Source organism: Paroedura picta, chromosome 8 (assembly GCF_049243985.1).
Source record: "Paroedura picta isolate Pp20150507F chromosome 8, Ppicta_v3.0, whole genome shotgun sequence".
Lineage (NCBI taxonomy): Eukaryota > Metazoa > Chordata > Lepidosauria > Squamata > Gekkonidae > Paroedura > Paroedura picta.
Window position 1 is genome coordinate 46,039,056 of NC_135376.1, and position 27,232 is coordinate 46,066,287.

The 27,232-nt window shown below is 44.3% G+C and overlaps 2 protein-coding genes across 7 annotated transcripts in view; one reads left to right on the forward strand and one right to left on the reverse strand.

Annotated features, from left to right (window-relative positions):
* The window catches only part of ARL3 (ARF like GTPase 3), a 50,928-nt gene extending 49,240 nt beyond the window's left edge, over positions 1–1,688 (reverse strand). For both annotated transcript variants that reach the window (XM_077349577.1, XM_077349578.1), the window contains exon 1: positions 1,552–1,688. In XM_077349577.1, the coding sequence (XP_077205692.1) occupies positions 1,552–1,554 (3 nt within the window). In that variant the 5' untranslated portion in view covers positions 1,555–1,688. The remainder of the gene's footprint in view (positions 1–1,551) is intronic.
* SFXN2 (sideroflexin 2) lies at positions 1,646–25,998 on the forward strand. Of its 5 annotated transcripts, none has more exons than XM_077349572.1 (13): positions 1,646–1,787; positions 2,845–2,960; positions 7,008–7,172; positions 7,523–7,693; positions 9,340–9,438; positions 11,020–11,095; positions 12,565–12,650; positions 17,104–17,164; positions 17,870–17,936; positions 18,818–18,867; positions 19,908–19,957; positions 20,628–20,675; positions 21,223–25,998. In XM_077349572.1, the coding sequence occupies exons 1-13, from the start codon at positions 1,740–1,742 to the stop codon at positions 21,320–21,322; spliced, it is 1,137 nt and encodes a 378-aa protein (XP_077205687.1). In that variant the 5' UTR covers positions 1,646–1,739; the 3' UTR covers positions 21,323–25,998. The 5 variants fall into 5 exon arrangements, with proteins under 5 accessions (XP_077205687.1, XP_077205689.1, XP_077205688.1 ...); XM_077349574.1 differs by lacking the exon at positions 1,646–1,787 and adding an exon at positions 1,801–1,893; XM_077349573.1 differs by lacking the exon at positions 1,646–1,787 and adding an exon at positions 1,806–2,007.
* The last annotated feature ends 1,234 nt before the right edge of the window (positions 25,999–27,232 follow it).

Consider the following 27,232-nt stretch of genomic DNA (forward strand, 5'->3'; position numbering starts at 1 on the left):
TTCCACTTTGCCTCTCCACAAGCTCTGATTATCCATACCCTAGCAAAAGCAATGTCAGTTCAATGAAGGACAAGCATAATCAAACTCATTTTTCCTTCATCTCTTCTGCCTCTGATCTCTCTGCTTTTCCAGCTTCTCTTGATGTCAATGGTTAATGTGACAATAAAGTTGTACAGACAGGAAACTCATGGCCCTTCTGACTGCTATTGGCTTAAGTAACATATAAGAACCAACTCTTCTTCTTCTTCTTCTTCTTCTAACAAGCTTGTCCAGGCTTTAGATTCTTAAACTTGAATGCCAAGATTTTTCTTTGTGAATCCTGCATGGAATGACTCCTGCTACAGCAGCATATTACAGCATTTTGAGTGACACCCTGCTGATGGATACTGGCTGAGTGGCTGCAAAGTTTTTCTCTGGAATAATTCAGGAAATAGCCATGGTGGTCTACAGTAAAGCAGCTAGATTCCAGTCCAGTAGCACCTTAGAGGCCAACAAGATATTTTGGTCTAACAAAAAGAGCTTGTTTATCAAAAGTTCACACATCTCAATAAGGTTGCTACTGGATTGGAATCTAGCTGGTCTACTGCAGATCACCATGGCTGCCCTCTGACTGATTCCAGATAAACACTTGGGATTCTGCTGTCACTCAGCTAGTATCCATCACCAAGATGTCACTGGTCTGGCATCTAGCTCTTTGTCTGGAATGGCACAGGAAACACTTTCTGGTGATCATGCACTTTAAAAGTAGCAACTTTTGGAAAACTGGGATCAGAAATATTGCAATGTGTCCACATTCAATGTATACAAAACTAACAAGATACATATTCCATCTTCTTGAAAGTATCTATGAAGAATCCTGGGCCTCTTCCAGTGCAATTCTTAACAGAGTTGCACCATTACGGGTGTAATTCTGGTTTGGTCTGCACTGTTCATATCCTGCTTTCAGGATGTGCCATTTCAGCACAAGGACCATCCACACCTTGCTCCTTTCTCACTAGCCTGTTCTGCAGTTTTTATGCATGCTTGTTTGGAAGGTGTTCGAGGAGGCTTATTCCTAAGCAACTAGACACGGGGTTGCAGCCTTAGCCCCTTTGCTCAGGACTTTCCCCTGCAAACAGTGACCATATGGCCCTGAACATTTTAATATCCTTGAATAGGGCCATGACCTTTGAAGGAAAAATGCCACTTTGTCTTAAATACATGGACAACCCCCTCCCCACCGATGCTCTTGATTTCAGAATCTCACAGCTCTTATCGGCATAATCTCTTATTTTCCAATGCGAATACGATCGGGATGTTTCTTTTTTCAGAGGTCTTTGCGCGGCCATCGCCACCTCCTCTCAACGCCCGTCACCCAGGGAGGCTCTCTCAGCACCAGGTAAGCTGCTTCCCCTGTTCTAAATCAGGGCCAGCCAGCCTCTCCTCGGCCATCCCTGTGCCGAAACGGGTCGCCTCCGCCCCGGTCCACACGAAAGGGGAACGCTCCCCTCCCTCGCCGCCCTCCCCGCCGCCTCCATGGGCCCCCCTGCCCCCTCCCCGTCCGGCACTCACCATCCTCTACGCGGCTCCCGGTTACCATGGGCAACTGCGTCATGCGCACGCGCGCACTCCCTTTCGCTACGTGAAGCGTCATTCCCGAGTACGTTTGCTGAGGCCGATGAAGGAGCCGGTGGGGGAAAAAAACCCGCCCCTCAGGTGGCGCATGCGGGCTGTGTCTTTGGTAGAAGATCGAGCCTTCGATGGGGCTAGGCGGCTTCTCATTGGCCCAGGAGGGCCACGCGTCCCGGGTAGGAGGTTGGGCGGGGCGGGCATATCCATGTGCGCTGCGGGGGCTCGTGGGACGCGGATCGGGAGGCATGCGTGGGCTTGGGAAGAGGAGGACCATCGCAGCGCGTAAGAGGAGAGCGAGGGCTGCCTGCAGAACAAGCCCCGGGGCTACTGTCGTTGGGTGGATGAATGAATGAGTGAATGAGGCGGGGAAGAAGTGCAGGGCTGTAGCAGGAGCAGGTTAGTGAGATGTGGCAAAGAGCGACAGTGCTGGCGTTGCAAAAGGCTGAGGGGCACTTTCGATAGTGCGCGGCAGGCTTGACGGGACGGAGGTTGAACATGGTTCGCAGACCCTCGTGCAGCTCAATGTTCTCTGAACAGACTGAATAAAGAGCTGAGGTTTATGCGTCTCTATAGCCCAAGATAGGCACTGGGCAGCCCTGCTCTGATGGCTGTTCTCTGTGAGCCTCTTCGCCTACGTTGCCCCATTAGATAGTAAAGTTTTTTTTTTAAGTGTATTAAATGTGGCTGCATTACAGCCTTGCATAGGGCTGTTATGGTGTCCAGGGATAGTATTCCTTGCGGTTTCATTTTCAATTCTTTTCCTTACTGTTTCGTTTTCAGCTCCTTTCCTAACATGGGGCTGAATCCTACGGGGAATGTACAGTTGGGGAGTGAAACTTAACTACGTTCCTGTTTTGAAATGTGAACTATATGAAGAGCTAGGTTTTGTTGTCTACATTTGTTTATTTATTTTTATTTTATTTATTTAGATTTATATACCGCCCTCCCCGAAGGCTCAGGGTGGTTTTGCATGTAATTTGCATGTAATTTCATCTTTTATGCAGCTTTGGAAGTTCTTCCCTATATGTTTTGGATTTTATTATCCTGAATGTGGTCTTGCTACATCTCCATTCATCTGTTTCTAATCATGTATTTTATAATTATTTTTAAACGGGGCTTTCCAATTTATGAGCATATGAAATAGCACTGATGCCATTACAGATGCTTGAGTGTTACCTATGTTTATTTCCTTCCATTCTGAAAACTGTGTTGTTGTTGTTGTTTTAAATCCAGTTATCAGTCCCTAAAAAGACCTGTCATTCTGGAATTGCCAAATTTCCCAAGGTGCCCACTCCAAGTCTCCTAGGTCACCTCTCTACGAGTTCCATGACAGCCTCCCATTCTGAAAGGTTGGTACAATAAAATAATCTTCTGAGAAGGATGCTGATTCTTGAAACGTGAAGGGTTGGTGAGAAACTACCACATCAAGGCTATCGAACTAGCTTACATGAGGAAAGAAGGGGCAATTTTTTTCACCTGAGATTGGTATGTTAGCCAGTGAAACATGCCAGATATGTGGGAGTCTCAGAGTGAAATAAAATTGATTCTCGCACTGCACCAATTGTCTCTTTACTTCTCAGTGTGGCCTTTCTTTTCTCGGTATCTTGTTAAATCTAGAGAGTTAGAAGACATTGAAATACCAGTTGTACTGAAAATGCATCTTGGACACAAACTAGGAAACTGGTCACCTCTGCCCAGGGGGCTCAATGGGTAGGCCATGAGTGTAAGAACCAAAGTGGGGGAGTTGGTTGTGGCATGGTAGGGGGATGCGGTTCAGGCTGTCTTCTCTGCTCCTGCCATTTCTGGTCTACATGAGGCAGAGCCACTATAGTTGTAGTAAATGTGAGGGTAGGGAGTGAGAAGCGGGCAATGGGTGCATGTTAGGGTTGGGCTCTTCAGCGTCTGAAGTGGCTGTTCCGCACCCAAAGCAGCCAGCAGCATGGGGGGGGGGGAGGTGTGGGCGTTAGCATGCCGGCAGGCACACACACGCATGCACAAAGCTCTAGGCCCAGTGCCTAAAGAGGGCCACATCTTAAACCAAAATGTAACAAAATTATTAACCTCTGAGGGTGATAGCAGCAGACAAGCAGGTTCGAGAGCCACACAGAATTGTAGGGCTGCTTGCGGCCTGCAGGCCTCAGGTTGAGGACCCCTGTTCTAGACCAATGTTGTCCTCTCTAAATTGGGCTAATATTGGACTTGGGTTAGAGAATATTAAAGGAGCCATAAGGGACACGTTTTTATCCCATTCTTCTGAGGAGCTCAGTGTAGGATTTAGGGTTCTTCTGTTACCCATTTCGACATGGATGCTCTGCTCTAAGTTCAGTGCATTGGGGAAGCAGGTTTTTTCACTTCTTCCCTAAAACATGGTGTGTTTGTGCACCTCTTGAGGTTCTCCCATCTTTTCTCCAGTCTTGATTTCCTCCCTGATTTCTCTGAATGGCTGCTGTGTACATGGAAAATTTGGAAGTTTCCCAGTCATATGGCAGCAATTTTGCCTAATCTTGTCCCTGCATCAGCTATGACCCTAGGATATTGTTATATCAATATAACACTATACCAGTATATGTATTAGGTTTCCTAAATTCCAGGCTTTCATTTTAAAAAAGATTTTTGCCTCTTCTGTTACAGAGAGATATGTGGAAAGGTGTGTTAAGGGAAGAGGATAGAGACCTTTTAAAAAGTGAAAGCTGGGAATTCAGAGAACCTGGTACACATTCTGGTGTAACTATTTTTAGGGTGATTTTTTTTTAAAGTTGCAAAAGCCTGAGTGGCTATGGGGTGAGGATGAAGTACTTGCTACTGGGAAACAAAAAGTGAAATTGTGAGAAAGCCTGTCTTGTGAGGCTATGTCACTGTGGCACATTATGAGCAACCACACCAGCAACTGGGAGCCTACATAAGCCTGTCATCATGTAGAAACCGCCAGTGTGTCATCACAACAACCCTGTCAGGTACACTGGGCTGAAAACAGAAGGGCTGAGTGGGGAACTGAATCTTTCAGTATTCCTATTTTTACAATGCTAATCTTGCCTCAGGAGTTTCTGCATAAGATGAAGTTGGTGGTACATTTTGCTGCAAATGGGGTACAAATACAGACCAATTAAAATGTAACCTGAAAGAGGCAATTATGGTATAATGCAGGCGTAGTCAACCTGTGGTCCTCCAGCGTTTGCTGGCAGGGGCTCATGGGAATTGTAGTCCATGAACATCTGGAGGACCACAGGTTGACTACCCTTGGTATAATGGACATAGTTAAAAGAGAGTGCTCATTTGCTGTTGAGGTGCAATCCCTGGTTCTAGTTTTGCCTTAGAAGCTTGGCCTTGTCACATCCTCACATCCAATTGTGCTGCTTTGTCTACAGCAGGGGTAGTCAAACTGCGGCTCTCAAGATGTCCATGGCAGGGGCTCGTGGAAATTGTAGTCCATGGACATCTGGAGGGCCGCAGTTTGACTACCCACAGCTTTCACACATTCCTAGCCAAAGTCCCTTCATCAGTACTGGGAGTTCTGGACCAGATTTTCCATTTACAGAAAAAGTTGAATATTTATCAGAGGTCACAGACCATGCCTGGTTATGTGCATGTAGTTCTGCTTACCTTACACAGGCCTTTAGAAATCCAATTGTTCTGTAACCCCAAAGGTGAAATACATTTTTGCTGAGCAAGTTAATGTGACCCACTAAAGATTGTGCCCTCTTACTAATACTTACTCTTACTAACAACAAGGATTATTAACATTGTATAACTTCCACTTTTTACAAGCTTCGTTCACCATATCCACTATCAGCATCATTGCCCTATACGCCTGAAAGAACCCTTAGTTTGGCCATATGGATCCCCCCACCCTCTCATGCATGGTGAGACAATTGGTTGCTTCTTGGTGTTACTGATGAGCAAGTTGTTTGTGCTTGCCCTGCAAATCATGATTGCAAACTGGGAAGAAACCATGATTGGCAATACAAACACAAAACACAGTTTTCTAATTTGGATGCCAATGTAAGCTATTGCTTGCAGAAAGCCAGTAGGTATTAACTTCCCATGCTGAGGGAACCCAAACCTTTTAGCCATGTTTGTGGCAGCATCAAAGCACAGTTTAGCCTGAACCAGGCCACTGGCTTTCTATTCTTGCTTTGAAGTTTCACTCAGAGACTTAGATTCTGATGGGGCTTGGAACTTTCTGAGACTGAGCTTTCAGTTTAAAAACAAACATCAAAATAAACGTAGGTTTTATTCTACCTTCTTGATCTTAATTTGCCAGTCATTTCAAAAGAAGACCTAGCATCTTATCTGTCCCTTCCTTGTGTTCCTGATTACTAATAGATTCTTAGTGATGCTTTAATGCACGCTTCCTTGACCAGGGTTTTGTAAATCCCAGAGGTTACTTAATGACCCTGGAGGTTTCCCAAATGGGTGGGAGTTAATTAACGTTTTAATGTATATTAAAAATATTTAAACATTTGTTGGGTAATATGACCATATATGGTCATGTCAGCCTTCTCCTCCCCCGCCTTCAAAATGGCCAATGACAGGCCTGGAGGAGGTGAGAAGGGGAGGGGCCCCAGGTTGGTGTGTACACAGCTTTGCTTCCCAACCATATTCTGCATGATCATGCAATTTCTGGGGTTTCTCAATGGTAAAAAAATTGAGAAAGGCTGATTTAGTGAATGCTTGCTAATGGTGTTGACTGTTGAAAAATGATTTGTGTAATATGCTGGCTGTTGATGATCAGTCTTAATACTATGCTAATACTAAGCAGGACTGTTGTTGACGTTAAAAGAGTGCTTGAGTTGCATTTCTTTAGAATTTAATAGCAGTTATCTTGGGAGAGACAGCATTGTGGATTCCTTCTGTCCTGAATATGTAATAATAACAGGGGACAGCAGAACAATAAATTCTGTCCATTGAGTAAATAACATTTTTCTATGACGGAGCATTCACTTTGAGGTCTTGTTGATGCCAATTTTCATAGTTTATGTGAGCTAGCAAGATGTCTTTACAAAATTGAACTTATCCAGAATTCTCAACTGCTTATCACTACTTGCTTCTGTTGCCGGATCTGCTCAGACTACCTCCCCTTCTGGGAACAGAAATAGGCTTAGATTGTTATCTGAGCTTACTTATCACTTTCATTTTCCTTGTGGATCCAGTCTTTCACTTTCCACAGCCCCTATTCAGCCCTGTCCAGCCAGCAAAGACATAAAATAATTTTCCCTGTAGTCGGCTGGACGGGTGGGCAGAAAGGCTGATGGATTTGCAAGGCAAGGATTAAGTACATCATTTTTTTTCCTGTGTGCCTTCTACCCATTTCCAGGTAAGTAACCAGCAACCATAATCCTTTGTTTAGTGCATATTACAGAGCTACTGTGCTGACCTTTAAATTGTGCTTTCTACAGTAAAATGACAACCAGCATTACCATGTTCAACATTGATGCCCCTCGCTGGGACCAGAACACCTTCATGGGGCGCTTGAAGCATTTTTTCAACATCACAGACCCCAGGACACTGCGAGTGTCAGAGAAAGAACTGGACAGAGCAAAGGCATTGGTGGAGAGCTGCAGGTAGTCAGTGGTAACATAATTATTTGGGGTTATGGACTCTTGGCTTGATGCAGATCCATTAACAATTTGTGTAAGGCAAAAGTCTTTTGCTGCTAAAGTGTATTGTGTGTGTGGGGGGGGGGAGTAGTGTTAAAAATACCTGTGACATCCCACTGTGGAGAAAAGGGGAATCTTTATACAGTTTCTCTATCTTGCCCTAGCTTTTTGAAAAGGAATCTTAGATCAAGGATCTGTAAAAGACTTGGGTGTTAAGATTTTTTTATCCGTAGATGTGTTTATTCCTAGGGGCCTTGACTTCCAATTCTCTAGTGTGTAACTTGCAAGGGCTTCTTATTATTTCCTGCTTGTAGGGCAGGCACAGTGCCCCCAGGAACCAGCCAAGAGCAGCTGTTCTATGCCAAGAAGCTTTACGACTCTGCTTTCCACCCTGACTCTGGTGAGAAGATGAATTTGATAGGGAGGATGTCATTTCAAGTTCCTGGAGGGATGGCTATCACTGGCTTCATGCTGCAGTTTTACAGGTGAGGCTTTTTTGGGACTTCTGACTGTCTTTCTCCCCCCCCCCCTATTTTTTCTCCTACTGCTTTCTCAGAGACTGCTTTGCCAGCCTGACAGCCAAGGTTCTGTGAAGGGTTCAGGTTTATTCCTCTTAAGGTGTTTCCTTTATCTGAACCTAATTCTTACATTTGCCGTCATATCTCCTGAAGTAGAGTGTCTCTGGTTTTGTGTTGTTTGTTCCTCTTGTGGGGTTTCCTGCAGTAGTGGTTAATGGCCACTGAAAACCTCTGAGATGCCTTTTCTGCATTAACAGTAAAACCTTCTTCAGGTGGTTAATCTTTAATACAGTTTGCAGCTGTTACTCTAAAAACAAGCCAACCATTTTCAAGGGGTACTTCTGGGAGAACCTGAAAATAGTTATCAGTATATTTCCTTTGCTTTGGAAAAAAGGTGTCAACCTCAAGGTAACTTGCATTCTGCAGCCTTTATAAATTATGCAAATTAGCCTAAATATCACTTTGTCATTTTGCAAATAACTGTGCAGAGTATTGCAGCAAAGCCTCCTCGCCTTTTTCTCTTCTTGTCTTCCCCCTTTCCATCCCCTCCAGAGGTTCTCCTCGATGTTGTCTGTTTTCAGGTCTGTCTTGGAATACATGTGGGTTAGGAACTAGCTGTTTAAAAATCTTGAGTGCAGAAATTGTATATTCTGTACCAGCAAACAAATACAAATCAACTCTGACAATACCTGGAGATTTGAGGTGCAGTTTGCTACAAGGCTGATTAAAATCATGTCAACACTCAGGAGAACCAAGAAATAGATACAGGCTGTTTTGGAGACCAGCAGAGATTATTCAAAATGAAACTACTAGAATTCAGAATCTGAGCCTGTTGACATGATGTCCTGCAGCAATTGTGTCCATGAGTCATGCTGAGATGGTCTTGTGACAACAGGCCTCTTTCACTTTCTCTTCTCATTTCACAGATCATATCAGATTCTTAGCCATTTAAGAGCCCTGTGTTTAGGGAAGGGCAGAGAATAGGAAGTCAGATGTCTCTAGGCTTCCCTCATTCACAGACCATGCTGGTGCCTGCTCTCTATATGTCTGTCATTTGCACATTCAGTTGTACTTAAAACTGTTATCAGCATCTGCTAGACACGCAACTAATTTGGGGTACAATTGGGACTATTAAACCATATGAAAGCCACATCTGAGAATAACTATGCATTCTGGCAGACTCCGTTATTATTCCAAATGGCCAAGTTCCTAAAAGAGGTGGCGTTCAGAATCCAGAAGTTCTTTTAATATTCTCAGGGTAGACAACTCTGAATGTTTGATTAAATAATCTGTACCTATTGTTCAAATAAATGCTGCATGATGAGTTCATGGAAACAGATACAGCCTTCTTTTCTTACCAGACAGAATGTCAGGATGAAGAGAAAATCTAGATACATTGTCTGGTTTATTCACAATAAAGATTGATATTTGAGGATGGTATGTGATTTGCTGTTAATATGAATTTAGTATAATGGAAATCATTTAAGAGGAGACAGTCAATTTTTGATAAGTGTGAACATCCTGGAGTTGAAATAAGTACCTCCTTTGGCTGTTTCAGTGTGCGCATATATCCTGGTTTCTAAATACTACTTAACTTCTTCCTTTTCTTCTAGGACAGTCCCAGCAGTTGTTTTCTGGCAGTGGGTGAATCAGTCCTTCAATGCCATTGTGAACTACACTAATCGGAATGCTGCCAGCCCTATCACTGTTAAGTGAGTGCCTGAGTGCCTGGGCAAGGTTATCTGATGGCCTGCTCTTTTTGCTTATGTCTTCCTGTGTGTTGCTTGCTGGGCTTGGCTTTAGCTGGAATGTGCTGTATAACTGGGGGGTGGGGGTGGAAATCCTGTGGCAGATAAGATAGTACAAGCAGGAGTCTTGCAAGGACTTGTGGGGGACACTTCATTCCCCCCCCCACACACACACACAAACATATTTACCTTCCCTGAAAGCCTCCATAGCCTTTTCCCTTTTCCCTGCTTTCTTTTCTCCTTCCCACCCACCACCAACCCTACTTTTGCATCCTCCCGATATTCAGCTATGTTTATTATTTGTTTACTTTATTTATATCCTGCCTTTATCTGTGATTCCAGTTCCTGGATTTAAGTATCCACAGATTTTGCCTCGTTGAGTTTTAGAAATTTTAATGGGGAATCTATGATATTCTGGGTCAGACTTTTTCAACCTTTTGACCATGGCGGAGCCCCTGAAATAAATGTTCAGGCTTTAAGGACCCCCAGAAGTGACATGTCACCTGAATTACCATCCCTTTCCACACCCTTCCCCTTCCTTTCACTCCCTCTCCCTGCCTTTACCGCTACTATGATGACTCCACTTCATGTAGGCTGGAAAGAAGGGGAGGCACCGAGAAGACAGCCCATACCCTATTACGGCACAACTGCTCCCCCCCCCCTTAGATTTTTACACCTTAAGCCCTCTGGGAAGAGGGGACAGTTCCCTAGTTTGTGGCCAAGTTCATTAAGGCAGGAGGGGAAAGGTCACGGACCCCCTCTGGAGCTCCTGATTGGGAATCCCTGTTCCAGGAGGTTGTGTCACACTTAATAGACTTGTTTTCTGTGAGCATCAGACAGAATCCAGATAAATGCAGTTCCAGCTGTCTTGCTACCAAATAAACATGGCTGCCTTAGCCATCACTTGCAAGTCACTATATGGGAAAATTAGAGTTGTGGCTGATGGGAATTCCTCATAGGTGCTTGGGGAAAATTGCACCACTTTTAGTGGAGAGGGTTCACTAGAGAAAAGAGTTCATTTTGAAGGTGCCACTTTCAAGAGTCAAAATTAGAAATAGGGAGATTATGTAGGAAGTATTCCCTATATAATCCTGTAAGTTCACTCATCCACCGTTTGTTCAGTCTCAGGCTTTTATTTCACAGTCTCAAAGTGATAGGATGGGTTCTGGCACTCATCTGAAACAGTAATATGGCTACACATGGATGAGTGATTTTCAATCCTGACAACTAAACTGTATTTTATACATGTTTCCACCTGCTTGGATTATATAGGAGATGCTAGAAAGGTTGATTATTTGTCTGCCTGTAGCTAACAACATAACTAAAGGATTTCAGGCAGACGCTTCTGACCCTCAAGATCTGCCTGACTTTAGTTTGTTTGTTTAGGAAAGTCTTACAGAATATAGTAATAAGCATGTGGATACATTTGATACAAAAATTGCAGGCCCTTCGAGGCACATGATCTGGACTGACATTGCTTATAGGAGGACTGCTGAATTACTTACTCTCTGTTAATAAGGATTCACCCATTCTGAATGATTTCAGGCAAATTGGAGTTGCTTATGTCACTGCAACCAGCACTGCCTTGGCGACCGCCGTGGGACTCAACCTTTACACCAAGGTACAATCATAAAATGTGCTTTTTATCCACCAGGGGGCACCCGGCCTGAGCACAAAGCAGGTGATGGAGTCCATCTTTTCCTTCCTTACATTATGGAAGGGTGAATATCTGCTTTATATGAAAAGCCACTCCTGGGTCTTGGAGAAGAAGGGTGCTTGAAATAGTGTCAGTACTTTTATGACTTCAGCTGTTGCACAGCATTAAGCAGTTAACGAGACTGTTCACATTCCGATAGAATGGTAAATTTCCTTCTGGAAAGTGGGGAAGAGAAATCTTGTGCTTTGGAATATCAGTTCATATCACACAAGATAGTAGGGATATGAGACAGTAGAATGACTTAGTATGAGGATAAATCATTCAGAAGCAACAGGAAGGTAATGGTGTGGATTGCACAGATTGCCATCTCAGCACGTACCAACTCTCCTAGTGCCCACCAAGTATTTTTAGAAAGTGGGGCTTTTGTCTGGTAGGGTTTCTGGTTAGCTGTACAGATTTGTTTTAAAATGTTGCTTGGCAGCAGCCACTGCTACAGCACAAAGATCTTCCTAATGTGACTTAAGGTAAGTGGTGGATATGCAAGAAAATATTTTAAAACAATATGCCCAGTATGTTCCTTTAAAAAGATACCCTGTTAAACAGCTCTTCTACCTGAAATGTTCAAGAGTTGCTGCTGGAGTTTTGCATACCTTCCCTCCTGGAGCTTTTGTCGTTAGCTCTACCTCTTTCAGCAATTTTATGATTGTACCCTCCACTCTGTTGGGATTCTGAATGTGCCTTCAGGCTTAAAAAGATTGGAGATCCCTGGATTATGCCTTTAAAAAATTGTAAAAGTAAAAACAAAACCCTTGCTTTTGAATTTTGTGATGTTTTATGTAATTCTAGTACAGGTCTTGCCCTGCTTTACCATCCCCCCCCCCCAGATGGTTAACATGATCACTAGGTGTATCTAACTATTTGTCAGCTTCATGAAGCAGGACTATACCACTTCCACTTCCTGGCTGTGAACCCCCTGAAATTTTGTTCCTGTCAGGAAGTAGGTGAACTCTGTGGAACATCAAAGAGGGGCAAAGTGGGAGCCTACAGTGGGGGAAGTAATTGGCAGAAATCATTGCCACTTTTCCAGAAACAGAAATAGCAATGTGGCTCAAAACAGTCAGTCCCATAATAAAATCAAGTATTAATGTTAAACATTTTTATAACTTACAGTAGACCTCCCCTAATTTGAGTGGTTCCCCCCCCCCCCAAGATTCTTGAAGGGCAGATCTCCTCCTCCTTCAGCAGTAAGGCCTGCACTCTTTGATGGTGTATTTGGGTCTCAACCATAGCCCTGGTGGAACAGCTCTGTCTTGCAGGCCCTGCGGAACTGGTTAATCACTACTGGAAGGAGCTTCACAGTTGCCTTCTCCAATCTAAAAACCAGCAGGCCTCTTCTGATTCTATTCCTAACTGCGTTGTCTTTTTCCATACAGAGAGCCCCAACTATTGTGGCACGCTGGGTCCCCTTTGCAGCAGTGGCAGCTGCCAACTGCGTGAATATCCCTTTGATGAGGCAGCAGTAAGTCTCCTGGCTTGAGCCCTGAGGTGCCTTTAAGGAGGGAGGGTTAAAATGTAGGACAAGGAGTTGCTTCACTTGTCCCTCCATCCGATAGAGGGAGTCACCCTCAGCTAGTGGAGGCCTGTGTCTGGGGACAAGGCCGCTTGGTTTCTTTTCCTGTGTCTAATGACTCCCTTGCTTAGTCTCATGCAGCTGCTTCCCAGAGATACTGCTGATATCAGAACACCAATAGGGTAAACGCACTCCAGCCTCCTCAGGAGGAAACAGTGCACATGAGACCTATTTGTGGCTTGTACTGTGGGCTTCCTGGTTTGTCCATGCATGTGTTTAGTTCAAACACAAGTTAGTGACTATTAAAGAGTGACAAAATTTTATAGAAATGGTCTGCACAGAAGCTGTCTTCCACCCATTACACTATCACCCATGTTTCCCTGCACACACACAAGCACACTTAAAAGTATCCGTGTGCATAGTTGATCGTCAGACATCTCTTAGCTGAATCTAAGAAAACTTGGGATCCAGCGGTCAATGCAAGATCAAACTAAAAGGCTGACTTGCTGCTATTTTTATTCCTGCTGACATAGCCTGGACTCTAATTCACTTTCCTCCCCAGCAGCCTTGCCATTCACTCCTTCTTGCCAACAACACAGCCAATTCTGTCTGCCGGGTCCTCTAAGTGGTTACACTCCACATTCACACACCCCGTTTTCTTCTACCCAGCCATTCAGGTCCTGCTTTCGGCCATTCCTTCCTTTGGCACCCCTTCCTCTCTCCTCTTTGTTTCTAGGCCTGCTTATCAACCTTCTATTTCTGCCCCCTCTGCTTGGTCCCCGTCCCCCCGTTATCTTTGGGCTTCATCTCCTCTTTCCCGAGTGACCTTTGGCTAGTCTTATGGGAGCTGTATTGTTAACATTCTACTGCTGTTATCTTGTATCGTTGTACAGTTACAAGGTTCATAAATTTTTTTTGTGACCTCAGAGTGCCTACAGCCAATGACTATAGCCTTGTAGGCAACCGGCAATAGCCAGTTTTCACACTGTTCTGTAATCTGTAAGAAAAGGGCTAGATCAGTAAGATCAGTTATTGTGCGACCAATGTAGGATCGAGTTCTGCTAGGCTGGCTTCTCCTCACCCTTTTTATTACAGATGAGATGATGGTGAGGCAATGATGACAGCCACGTCATACAATGTGTGACGCAGATGACAGTGCTCTCCACACTTTTTTATTATGCACGAACAAGAATTGTTAACAGGAGAGACGTTTACTTGTGATGAACTTAATTGCTACATACATGGGTTATCTGCAGTCATGCTTAAATGAGAGAGTTAAGAAGGTTACTAGGCAAATGAGGACCCTCATCAAAGCATTGGCATGTGTTTAATATAACATTTTTAGCAAGATAAGAAACCTCCTTGTCTCCACCCAACTAGTTCCACCACAAGCCACATTGGGAATTTCTTTATAGTCTTGCAAATTCCGGAACATGCTGGGGGGGGGGGGGGTGTCTCTTATTTTGTGTTCCCAGCAGCACTGTTTGGAGATTATCCTGTCTTGCTGATACCTGCATCAGGGATTGTATTGCCCTTCTTTGAAGAACTGTTGTAGGCTAAGTAGAGTTAAGAAACTTGATGCTCCTTAGCTTCCATCACCATTGCTCCTCAAAAAGAGGCTCTGTGAAGAAAGACAGGACTGTCATTTTATAACTTTGCAAAGGGCTGGTTTGTTCCTTTGGAATATGAAAGCTGAGATCCAGACTGCTGTAACACTGTATTTCCCTACAACCCTGTTTGGTTGGGATGGTAGGCATGATGGGTGCCAGAAAGTTTGTTCTTACCTCATCCTCCCCCCCACCACCACCACACACACACACACACACAGTGCGGTGAGCCCTGATGCTCTGTAGTGTTGCAAAGGAATGTATTAGGGCCTGGAATTCTAACCTCCCCTTCTGTGAGGCTGTAGTGGAAATCATATTTTTTGTATGCTGTATGAATGTCCCCCTGATACGTTAAAAAACAAAACAAAAACGTATGTGGTCTTACGGTCTTGCTCTTGTGAGCAAGCAGGCCAGGCATTCTGCTATTAGAAGGAATTATTAGATATATATGGAGGTGCAATGAAAGGCAACTGGAGGTCACCTGCAAGGATCCAAAAGAAATCCGTGTCCCAGCCTCCCTTTCAGCATGCCAACCTTCTTAGAATGCTCTTCAAGGGTAGCACTCTGCAGCACTGAGCCTGGAGATTAGAAATGCACATGGTTGAGCTTTTCAGTTCGTAACTACCTCTTCAGATATGACTTTTTACAAGATGGCTGCCACTCCGTGCACAATGGAACTCTCTTCCCAGCTTCCCTGGACAGCTCCCTTTTTGGCCAGAGCAACTGGTTTCAGAGCGGCTTCCTTCCTGCCCTAGTACATCCGCCAAACACTCTTCAGCTTGCCAGTTCCCTTGTCTCTCCTAAAATAAAGTGGCCAGTGCCATGGTGAAGCTGTCTTAATCTATCAAGGCCAGTGCTGGTTACTGTGCTGGGTAAGGGCTCTCCAGGGCCTTATCTTTTACATTATCTTGTACATTATCTACCACTTGGTCCTTTATTTAAAAAACCAACAACCTGGAAACACTCAAGATTGAACTTGGCCTTTTCTCCATTCAAAGGAAGATGCTTCTCCACTGAGTTGCAGCCCAACCCTTCCTCCTAAAAACTACCCCAAGTCAAAGGAGGTCTGCTGTGTGGCAATAACATTATTGCCCTCTGAAAGGTCCACTGACTGCCACCAAACCAAGTTTCTGCTGGCTAAGCTGCTAGCTGCTGTCTAAATATGTGACACTGTACTCAAGTGGGCATTCTGCAGATGCACACCACTTGCCTTGCCTTTCTGCTCAGGCCCATTTAGCATGGTCGATTTCATTGCTGGCTTCAAAATCTCATTCAGGCTGTTGCAATGAATAGTCAGTGAAGGTGTTAACGCCCCCACTTCATGCACAGGTGGCCCTGCTGCTGAACTTACTCCCTTCAGAAGGCTAAGCGTTGTTCACAAAGTACAGCTTGCCATGCACAAAAGAAGTCACCAGTAGAAGATCCGAGGGCTTTAATACCCTGTTTTTCACTACCCAAAGGAGTCCTAAAGTAGCTTTACAAACCTTTCTCTTCTCCCCACCACAGAGAGGTGGGGCTCTAAGACAACTGTGCATGGCCCAAGGTTATCCAGCTGATGGGAGAAGTGTGGAATGAAACCCAGTTCAGCTTATATTCTGCTTCTCCTGAACCACCACACTGGCTCTCAAAAGAAATCTGTATGGGCAGGACCTACAGTTAGCAAATTCCTAGGCTGATATACCCTGTAGTATTAACTAATATTTATTTATTAGACTTTTAGACCCTATTTGGGGGTGGTGTGGGGTTGACAGTCACCTGTTTCATTTTATCAGATTGCTTTGAGTGGTGCAGGGAGGGCTCCATTTGGAAACTGCCGCTTTCTTGAAACCTTGATTTGAGCTTGATTTATGACTTGTGGCATTGTTTGTAGGGAAAAAGAGATTTTCTCTCTGAGAGTTTAAGACGGGGAAACACCTATCCTCAATCAGTGGCCTGTTTGCTTTGGGCTTACAATCAGTTTTACTTTTAATCCAGCAAGTGTCCCATCATACAAACACAGTAGGGAACATTGCTCAAATGAGCAGAGAGGGGAGTAAATTTTGACAGTAGCTGCCCTTTATTTTCCCCTTATGTCTTTTCTCAGCAGAAGCCACAAGAGGGCAGCAATGTATTGTGAAGTTGTCTTCACCAGCTCTCTCTCTCTCTCTCTTCTTGTGGGATTCCCCTTCTTGGCAATGTCTGTCAGGGATTCCCTAGCCTGGAAGGGCCCCTTGCCAAGTGATTCTGTGAGATTTTATAATAATTTATATAAAGGACCTTTTTGGCTCTTTCAGCTTCACATAGCATCTGAAAACGAACCTAAGACAGGAGGTTTGATTCACTTACTGGTTGAAAATAGGTCAATGACTTAGTGAAACTATACCGTGCAGCTGGGAGGAGAGTGGTGGAGGTAGTATTTTAGCACCTGTGCCATTCCTTGGCCTAACACTGTCCCCACCCCCTAATGTGCTTTGTAGTTTCATATCATATATAGAACAGAGAACCACAGGAAGTTAACGCACATGAAGCTCATAAGTACATACGTCTATGTGTAGAATGTGAGTGGTTGTTTTCTACTGTAGCAATAAGAGATGTTGGCTAATGTCATCTCTGATTAACTTTCTCTGTGTGGGTCTTTCCTCTGGAGATTGTGGGACTGGAGGTTGAATGTCCCAGCTTTGGATAGGGCTCTGTTTATGCATGGTGTAGAAAGAAGAAGGTCTTCCTATTGAGCTATTGAGAGTGATGGGCTGGGGAAAGGAGTGCTCAGGAGATCACCTGCAACATCTAAATCCCTGTTTCTGTGTCTGTATTAGGGAGCTCATTAATGGGATCACAGTGACTGATGAGAATGACAATCATCTGGGCGAGTCCAGGGTAAGTGCCTCTGTCTCAGTAGGGAGGGGCAGTGTAATTATTGCTCTCTTTTGGCGAGAAAGGTTTTTAAGAACATTCGGCTTAAACTTGTTTTGCTGAGGGTGTACAATTTTTTAAAAAGCGATATTTTATAGCTCAATTTGGTTGGACTCAAAAAATTCCGTATTTCCAAAAAATATTCCAGATCCCAATGCTGGTATGATATTTGAATTCAGGGGTTTTTTGAAATACTGGATTTTTTTGGGTCCAGTTAGAACCAAGGAGAAAATTTTTTTAAAGCCAGCCTGATCCTGGAGTGGTTTTTCCTGCAGTGTGATTTAAACTGCATTACAAAGGAAGCTGGCCCCAAGAACTGCATGCTGCAGAGTGATCTCTCCCACTGGACACAGACCTGGCTGAGATGTCTTCTCCTGCAGTGCAGTTTAAAGCCATGCTGCGGGGAAAGCTGGCTTCAGGATCTGCTGTGCCTCAGCTAGCAGATTGCTCCCTGAAGCTCAGCAGCTTCTCCTGCAGCCAAGCTGGTAGGAATAGCCCCCCCCCCCCGGGCACATCTGATCCTCATACTTTTTTTTGCAGTCCCTTTAAACTTTAGGTGTGTGCACTGAAAGGTCCTCAGTTTTTTCCCCTGTAAGTAGCCGTTTTGTGTTGCTTCATTTGGAGAGTCAGTGTGAGGCCGCTGTTTCTTTCTTCTTTCTTCTTTCTCAGAGAGCTGCAATCAAGGGGATAACCCAGGTGGTGATTTCCCGCATCACTATGGCTGCTCCTGGAATGAGTAAGCATCCCATGTTTCTCCCTGATTCCACTAATGGCCGGTTCACTGTGTTGGGCTGGGGGCTCCTCTGGCTTGTTAAGAAAGCCTCTCTAGAGCTGATGATGAGAAGGGGAGAAGAAGGTGGCAGCTTGTAGCTGGATGTTCTTGTGCCTCTCTCGGGTCCTTCCCTATTCTAAGGAGAGGCCCTCTACTGGATACCATACAGCAGGGATAGTCAACCTGTGGTCCTCCAGATGTTCATGGACTACAATTCCCATGAGCCCCTGCCAGCAAATGCTGGTAGGGGTTCATGGGAATTGTAGTCCATGAACATCTGGAGGACCACAGGTTGGCTACCCCTGCCATACAGGGTACAGAACTGCCTTTGCAGGTAATGCAAAACAATGTGTCCCCCGTCCCTCCCCTAGACACTGATCCACTATGCTGAGAGAATATTAACAGAGAGAGGTCAGGGGGAGTACAAAACTTGCAAGTGACAACTGATGAGACTTGCCAGCCTGGCTAGTCGTCCAAGACTCATACTTCAGTGTACAAGCACAGCATAGTTTGTGAAGTGCTGTAGCAGATATTCGAGAGTAGTCTGAGCTGTTGCCACAAACCCTCCTAAGTTCTTTTATGCTTCTTGGCAAGCTGGTGGTGTCCAGTTTTCTTCTGTATATTGTAAGCCTGCTGCCTTCACTTCTTCTGAGCCTAGATTGAGAAGGAGAACGGGCCCCTCCCTGGTGGAGCCCAGAAAGGAGTGTGCCTGATTTGGTGGGCTGGGATGAGGTTGTCCTGCTGTACATTGCATGGCTACCATCAGTGGGGGCATTATACGGGGAACAGGACTTGAACATGCTGGGTTGGCTAGTAATGCTGTCTCTCTCCCCCCTTTCCTCCAGTTTTGTTGCCCATGATCATGGAAAAACTAGAAAAGTATCCCTTCATGAAGGTAAGTAACTCTTGAAATACTGGTCTTCCGGGTGGGAGATTTTTTTGTGCTATTTGAGAGATTCGTATAGATTGTCTTTCAGCATTCTTCATAGGAAGAACACTGAAGCAGCTGAAAATGGGGAGTGGGGCTGTTTCTATGTGGGGGGTGGGAAAAGCTGTTCCTCCTGTGGAAGCAGCAGAGTAAAAGGTATATGGGGACTGCAAACCTTGTGATAAAACTCCAGGGCCAATTGCTTGGCTACAGAAAAAAGAAGCATAAATATGGCAGCAAGTAGAATAGAGTAGTCTTGACCTGGATATCTCAGGCTAGCCTAATCTCATCAGACCTTGGAAACTAAGCAGGGTTGGCCCTTGCTAACATTTGGCCCCATTTGTGGCCCCCAAGCTGAGGTTCAGAGAGGTACCTTCTCTAAACATTTCTCAACCCTTTGTTTGGTTTAGGGGTTCAGGTCATTTAAACCTAGCAGCTGGGCAGGACTGTCTGCATATCAGCTGTTAGGTTTAGATTGCTATGAGACATTTAAACCATCGTTTCACTCCTTCCCTTTGGGGCTGGCAGGCATTTAAACCTCACTGCTGGTGGGTGGACCTGCCAAGCTATTAGATTTAAATGGCTGGGAGCAACCTGTTTATCTTCCCCCAACTTCAAAGTGAAGCAAAACAAACTGTGAACTAAACCAGAAATTATAGGTTTGTGCCCATTCCTAGTTACTACAGTTAAAATTCATTGAAGTAATTCTGTTTATACCTTGTTTGAGAGCTTGTCTACCTCACTGTTCGTTTATTGTCTCCCCCCAGAATTGTACTGCAAAGTGAGCATTAGGATGGGCTGGGTTCTCAAAACTAAAGGTGACATATGCCAAGATACGCCATAGATTAAACGCATCTTGTGAATTTGTCTGGTACTTGCAGTCCCTAGTAGGAGATGTCCAAGGTTTTATTGTTTCTTCCATTTGTCTGCATCTAATCCTTCTAGAACTTGGAAGTCTGAGTTCTGGCTTTGAGTTTTTGCTTTCTCACATGCTGCTTTCTTGACAGAAAATCCAAGTTCTTCATGCTCCCTTGCAAATAATACTTGTTGGGGGATTGTAAGTATGATTACTTTTAAGTCTCATTACTTTTATAGTTGCTGGCCTTGGATGTAGTCTGTAGTTTTTGCTTGTCAGAGTGCTATTATTACAATATGTGTATAAAGTTGTATGATGAGGAAGAGATATCTGCAAGAACATTTTCCCATTTCATTGCCTGAGCAGGCCAGGTTTGAGTAGTGTTCTCACACTGCTCATGATTATGTGTATAGTCCTACCTCCCTTTGAGGAGTATATCAGAAGGAGAAAGGAATGGTTAATGGAATCCCCTAGAATGCTGGATACAGTTTCTACCATTTTGCATCTGGTGTGGGGTGGAGGGAAGACCATGGGCAGCTAGCGTGAAAAGGCTTCTGCAGCGGATTTTGTCAAAGTGCCGGGGCAGATGTGCTCTTGGTCTGGCTTCATATAAAGCCATTTCCTAGCTACCCACAAGGAGCCTTAGAAGTCACACTCACTTGTAACTCATGACAGCTATTACATGGTAAACCCCCAGAAACAGATTCCCCCTTTAGGAATCACCAAAGCTGGGATACAGTGTAAGTATCTCAGTTAAAATCCTTTCTGCTTTTGTCCTGAGGTTCTGAAAGTGGATAGCAGTTCTGCATTCTCTGCACAGAACATGGTTGTTGTACTTTGAAACAAATGGTCTGTCTTTAATGTCTTGCAGCCTTGTGTTCATGGTCCCATTTGCTTGTGCGCTCTTCCCACAAAAGAGGTAACAGCCTTATCCTTCTCCCTTGTCCTCTCTGCTTGTTCCTTCTTCTCTCTGTACAAATGTGATAGGAGGGCAGTGCCACTTCTGTGGCCAAGCAGCTTCACCTGACGAGCTGGCTCTCATTACCAAGGAGTGTATGGTGGGAGTATGATGGGAGGAGGAGCTCCATCTTTTCTAGCCACAAATGGTTTGGGTCTGTGCTCAACAAACACATGGCATTCATCTGTGCATGTCTGCCGAGCAGTAAATCCCATTGACTTCAGTGAAGACTTGCTTTCTAGTTAACATGGTTTAGTGGCAGCGCATCTGCTTTGTCTGCAGAAGGTCCTGCATTCAATTCCCTTTGTTTCCAGTTAAGCAAAATGGTGTGTTGGGCCATGTGAAAGACCCCAGCCCAAGACCCTAGAAAGCTGCTGATAAAGTCGAAAATACCAGTGCTGATGGACCAAAGATCTCTTTCAGTAAAAGGCAGATTCACATGGCCACATCTAATTTGGGTTGCATTTGTACTAGCATAGTGGCCAAATGTCTTTCTCTTTTCTTCCAGCTCAATTGCTCTTTCAAAGCTGGAGCCAGATCTCAGGGAGTCTATAGTGGCCAAGCACAGGGACCAAGTGCCATATGTCTATTTCAACAAAGGCTTGTGAGTAGAACTTCTGCCTCAAGAATTTGCTGGATCAGCTGACCATCTCACCCCAGAATCTTTACCTGATGGCACATGGTCTACAGATGAGCTGAAGATACTCCAGAAAGAGCAGTTCTTTTTACCTCCATTCCCATTGCTATGGGGCGAGGTTGCATGGATGATAAAAGAGATTGAGCCTTGCATCTCTTTTTTGCATCCCCATTCCTCTACCAGAAAATGGATTTGGGCTTTGATATGAGGTCAGCAGAGAGAACCTGCCTGGCCAGAAACGGAACTATTATCTCTAACGCCCTAGTATTGCTTCTCTACCCTGTGAGGCTCTTCCTCTCAGCTCTGAAGTTCATACCTCAATGCCCTCGCCTGCTCCAAAGAAGTTGCTTTCCAGTTGCCTTATATTTTTCTATAGAGGCCACTCTGCACATAGGAACTGTCTTAAGTCTGTGTATTGTGTAATAACTCGTCAGTCAAAACGGAACAGGACATCCTTGTATCCATTTCTGCTGACTTCAGAAAAATCTCCCTAAGCTTGTTGTCAAGCCCATAACTGCATTGAAGCATGCTGAGGGCCGACATATTCGGCATAGTTCAGATTGCCAATAGGTGACTGAAATATTCTGAACTAGTTAGCATCTGTTTGGTTTACTGACACGAAAACTAGCTTGTTCAGACCTTTGCTGGCTCCATTCTAATGTCTTACAAGTTGACCTTGCAGGATTTTAGATTTAACTTGTAGATGCACAACATTTGGTCCAAGGGCCTGTGGCCTGGTAAAGCCGCGTTGTGCAGCTCATAATCCTCTTCAAGAAGGACTGAGGAGGAAGGTCAGCACAGTGATGTGTTTCCTCTCTTGGGGAGAGAAGGGAAGGTCAGAATGTTAACTTTCAGCCCAGAGAACTGAGAGGCAGTGTTCTGATCCACCCACCCCAAAAAAATCCCATAGGGTGGTCTTACATACATTAGGGGCACATGGTATGCACCACTGGCTGACCTAAATGATAATGCTAGGTAGCTCAATATGTTGCTGAAACAGCTCCTATTTACTACTCCTTTTTTCCTAGTAAGTTTACATGAGTCCTTGAGAAGTTTGCCTTAAATGGCGGTGGTATTACTTAGGGAACCATGATGCAGGCAAAAAAACCACATCAGGAGATCAGCCATTCCAAAGTAGAAAAAGAACTTTTGACCAGCTCAGATAGAGCACTGGCATTCACAGTACCTTGGGGATTATAGCTATGTTACTTCCAATGAGGGCTTGTAGTCTGGGAGCTGTAGCCTAGGGTCCAGAAAACAAGTTGAGATTGGGAGGTGGCTGCTTCAAATCTAATCGATGCCACAAAGTCACTAGGTGGTTCTAGGTCAGCCATTCTCTTCATCTTTCACTCCCAATACAGAGGTAATATGCTTGACCTGCCATATGTGCTCATTATAAAATTTACTGTGATAATCTGTGTGAAATGCTTTGAACACGGGCAGTACTTATATACATACATGTGTTAAGTATTATCACTTGTCAGGTATAGTCCTCTCTTTGTGGTCTTTCTCCATCCTTGCATCCACCTGCATACCCATCCTCTGTGCATCTTGGAACTATGCAATTGGGTTTTTCTACTGGGTGCTATGCCTGTCTTTTCAGAAGGTCTCCCATTATACTTGTTCATGACCAACATTTCTCTTGCATGGTTCCCGCTTGGTACCACACCTGTGCAGTTTTCCTGTTCCTGGTATGGCTACCGTGCAGTTTCCCTTCCCCCAACAGCTGCTGTCCCTACTCCCACAGGGCCATTGGAGCTTTTTAAATTTTTTAAATCTGCACTTTCCTATTGTTACATGCTTCCTCCCTTATGTCTGTGCAGTGGAAAGGGCTAGAGATTTTTTTAAAATGAAACCTGAGATTTAGCAGAACCTGTTATACTTGTTGTTATAATAGTATTGTCAATATAACATGACATTGCTGGGTTTTTAAAAAGTCCCCCAGGATGTAGGAGGAGGAAACATGGACAGGATCCAGCACAAATAGCTGCTGCATCTGCTCATATACATGATGACACACATACAAGATCTTGTCAACAAACTCCTCTCCCATACTGCTCCTCGAGGATCCATTTTGCGCATGTGTTTCCCCTTGAGGAAGACCTCTAGCAGAAGTAGGCATTTTGTGTTGGATCTAACCCATTATTTATGATTTGTCCTGCTGTGAATGTGTAACTGTCTAATCAAAGTCAAGTCAATGTACTGACTGGATATTGCTGCCATTCTCCCCTGCATGCATGGGAAGTGGTGCTAGTTGCTTATGTGCATACATGCACCAGATTATGATATAAATGAAAATGTTTTCAGTTTGCCTTGAAAAAGATGGGTTTTAACTGGTTGTATTGCCTCCCCAAGTCCTCCTTCCTGAAAAGAGTGTAGATGCCTAGACCTAATTCTTACCATGGAGAAAGCCATGTTTGCTACATCGATGGCTTCTGTGCACCTCTCCTCCCTCCAGTTTCTTTGCAGATGAAAAACTGGTGTATCTGGGGAAAGCCTAGACTAGAATCTTTCTCTTAGACATCTCATTCTTAATCTGACTTTTTTTTGTATGGGGAGCCTTCGGTCCTAGACGACCATACTTGTACTCTGAAATGATACAGCCCAGATATGTGGGGAAAGTAAACCTGTGAATTAAGTCACTATACCAGCTTAGTGTAATGAGTAAAGTGTTGGACTGGGATCTGGAAGACCCAGGTCCTTCTGCCCACCATGCAGTTGAAGCTCACCTGTCTACCTTGGATTACTCACTCTCAGCCTCACCTACCTCATAAGGTTATTGTGAAGGTAAAATGGTGGAAGGGAAACCTGTAGATGTCCCTTTTGGCTTCTTGCAGGAAGGGTGGGATAAAAATGTACTTAATAAATAAAAACGGACCCCCCTTTCACCCACACAAAGCTGATAGCCCTTTGAAAGGATAAGGGGTGGCAAGGTGTGTTCAAAGGGGGGTTGGCATTGGCTGCCCCCGCATCATAACCCTGGTATTCTTTGAAGATCTCCCATCTAAATACTAGCCGTGGTTGACCCAGCTTAGTTTCCAAAATCTGATGAGATGGAGCTAGACTGGGTTATCCCTGTCAGGGAAAGTACCATCAAGACACAGCCAACCTTTGGCAACCCCATGAGGGCTTTCAAGGCAGGAGACATTCAGAGGTGGGTTTCAATTGCCTGCCTCTGTGTCACGACCCTGGACTCCCTTGGAGGTCTCCTATCCAAGTCTGGACCAGGTCAGACCCTATTTAGCTTCCAAGATCTGTCAGGTTCAGGCTAGCCTGGGACATCCTGTTCAGGGAGTGTTATAGACTTACTTGTTTTAACCTACTTGGCACCCCACATGTTTTCTGTTCGCGTTTTTAAAAAATTCTGGGAGGATCTGTGGATTTCATAACAGCAGGGTCTAGGATGCAGATGGCACATCACTCCTACCTCTACTGATTCCTAACATTCGTCTGGGTTGGAGCCAACCAACTTGCTAGCCAATCTTCCCTGCTAGCATGACTTGAGAAGAAGGTAGGTAACAATATGCTTGTGGGGAAATGGCCCATCTTCATTCCAAATCTCAGCCCTGGACAAATTGCTATAATTCACCCTCTTCTTCCCAAATGTAATCAGGGAGCTAATGTTACTCGTACATCTTATAGGAATGTTGTACTGACTTCTGAGATAATGTAAAGTGCTTTAAATGTGCAGTGTAAATGCTAAATATTAGCAAATAAATAAATATCATCATGGATTACATACATGCGACATTTTTCAGGTAGGCTGGGGAGGGGAAGGAATGTACTGTACAATACCCTGTAGATCTCTCCCCCTCCCCCTGGGTTGCCTTTGTATAGGTGCTCATTTAATGAAGATAGTATGGCCTAGGGATGGGTACAAACTGGTTCATGACCCTAAAATTGTCACAAATTTGGCCAGTTTATCCCCCTCCCCAACCCAGGTTTGGAGGACACACCTTCCCTGAATATTTCACAAATATTTTGTCCACTTCACAGTTCAGGCCATTTAAGCCCTCTATTTTGCTTCTCCCCTTCCAAACCGAGGTTTTAAATGGCTAGCAGCCATTTCAGCCTCACAGTGGACAGGCACATGTGTCCCGCTTTAAGACTGAAATTACTGCAAGCCATTTCAGTATTGGTTTGGCTGCTTCACGCTGCTGTGCTTGTCCACTGTATGATCCCTTTTGCTTCCCTCCACTTCTGAGTGAGCAGAAAGCAAAATGGATTGGCCCGAATCAGTGGCTTCTGGTTGATTGGGTGTGGGAATTTTATTTGGAAACATCCGAAACCCCAAAGCAAACATGAATTTTCAGGTTTGTGCCCATCCCTGTGATGAGAATCTCTCCCTTTGGCAACAAATTGTTTTGGAATTGGCTTGATTTGCTTTGAATCTATTAGTTTCTGTGTAGTAGATTTTGAGAATGTGTCTGTTGAAACGTACCAAATCATTTTCCAGGCAAGGTTACTGTTACTCTTTATGCTGGTGCTAGCCAAATTGTGCCATATTTGACAACAGGAAACTTCTCTGTCTGCCCTTTGCACGTTTGGCCTTGTGTCTAGTGTTGCAGATGGGCGGATAAAAATTTATTGTCAATGTTTCTTTACATGCAATGGGGGGCGTTAAAATAAAACACTGTAATTTTAGAATCTGTTCATGTCTCTTTCCTTGTAAATGTTTGGATCTTCATCTGTCACCATGATCCCTGCTACATTTCTCAGTTTTGAGAGGCTGAGTAGTCTGTGAGTACAGGACAGACTTTCAGGTTCATTCATATCACTGTGACTTTGCTGCCATAACATATCTCCAGATTTTCAGGGGGGGGAAACATGTAACAACTGCCCCTTAGGATATACTGAGCTTCTATCTAAAGGGAGACCTCAGCTATTGCAATTACATCACTGGAATCAATGAAGAAACAGACCTTCCATGAGTAGCTGTGAATGAAGGGGAAGCACTGAAGTGGTGGGTTGGGAGAGGGCAACATTTTGATAGCTATTAGGACAAAGGACAGGAGGGAATGGAACTTTAGTGGGAAATATTCTTAGCCTTTTTGTTTTCTGAGATGGGACCAAGTGTCCCAAGATTTAGGATCTTGCCCAACTCCCCTCCCAATATTCTAGGCTGGCTGTAAAGCTCTGTTTTGACATTTCTTTAAGATCTACAAAAACATTGCTAGACTCTTTCCAAAACATCAATTATCACAGACCACTATGATTATGGCTAGGTACATTATAGCTCTCTATAAATTCTCCTTGCCCTCTCTGAACTGTCTTGCCCTCCCTACAGCTATCCAGACAAGGGTCAATTACAACAGCACTGTATAACAAGACAAAACAGAAATGTGTGCATCATCTCACAGTTCATGCTGTGTTCATTCCCTTCAGTCTTGCCTAACTCCATGGCAGATGCTGAGCTATTGTGGCTCTACCCTAAGAATCCGCTGGTGTACCTATCTGGAAGTGCAGATGACTTTCTAATTAAATTCAGGGGTTCTGTGGTGGTCAGCCAGCCAATCTACCAACCAAAGAAATACTAGTACTGTATTTTAGTTTTTTGGTTAAGTCAGGTGAATGTGCTTTTTTTAGGAATGAATAATAGGCATTCAAAGCATCAGCCCAGACCCTAGTGAAAAGTTGCACCATTTTTCCTGCATGAGTTGATCCATTTTCAGTGGCCATCTGCTGCTTTCAGATGCTGTCTGCTACTGAATCCTGTGAAGATTAATTGGTTGGCCATCTTTATACAGAGTATTATGGGGCTGCTGCATGTCCCAAAGCATATCTGTAGCAGAGCTAACAAAGTTGTCCATTGTATGACTTGCTTGTCAGTTTGGTGTAATGGTTAGGAGTGCGGACTTCTAATCTGGCATGCCAGGTTCGA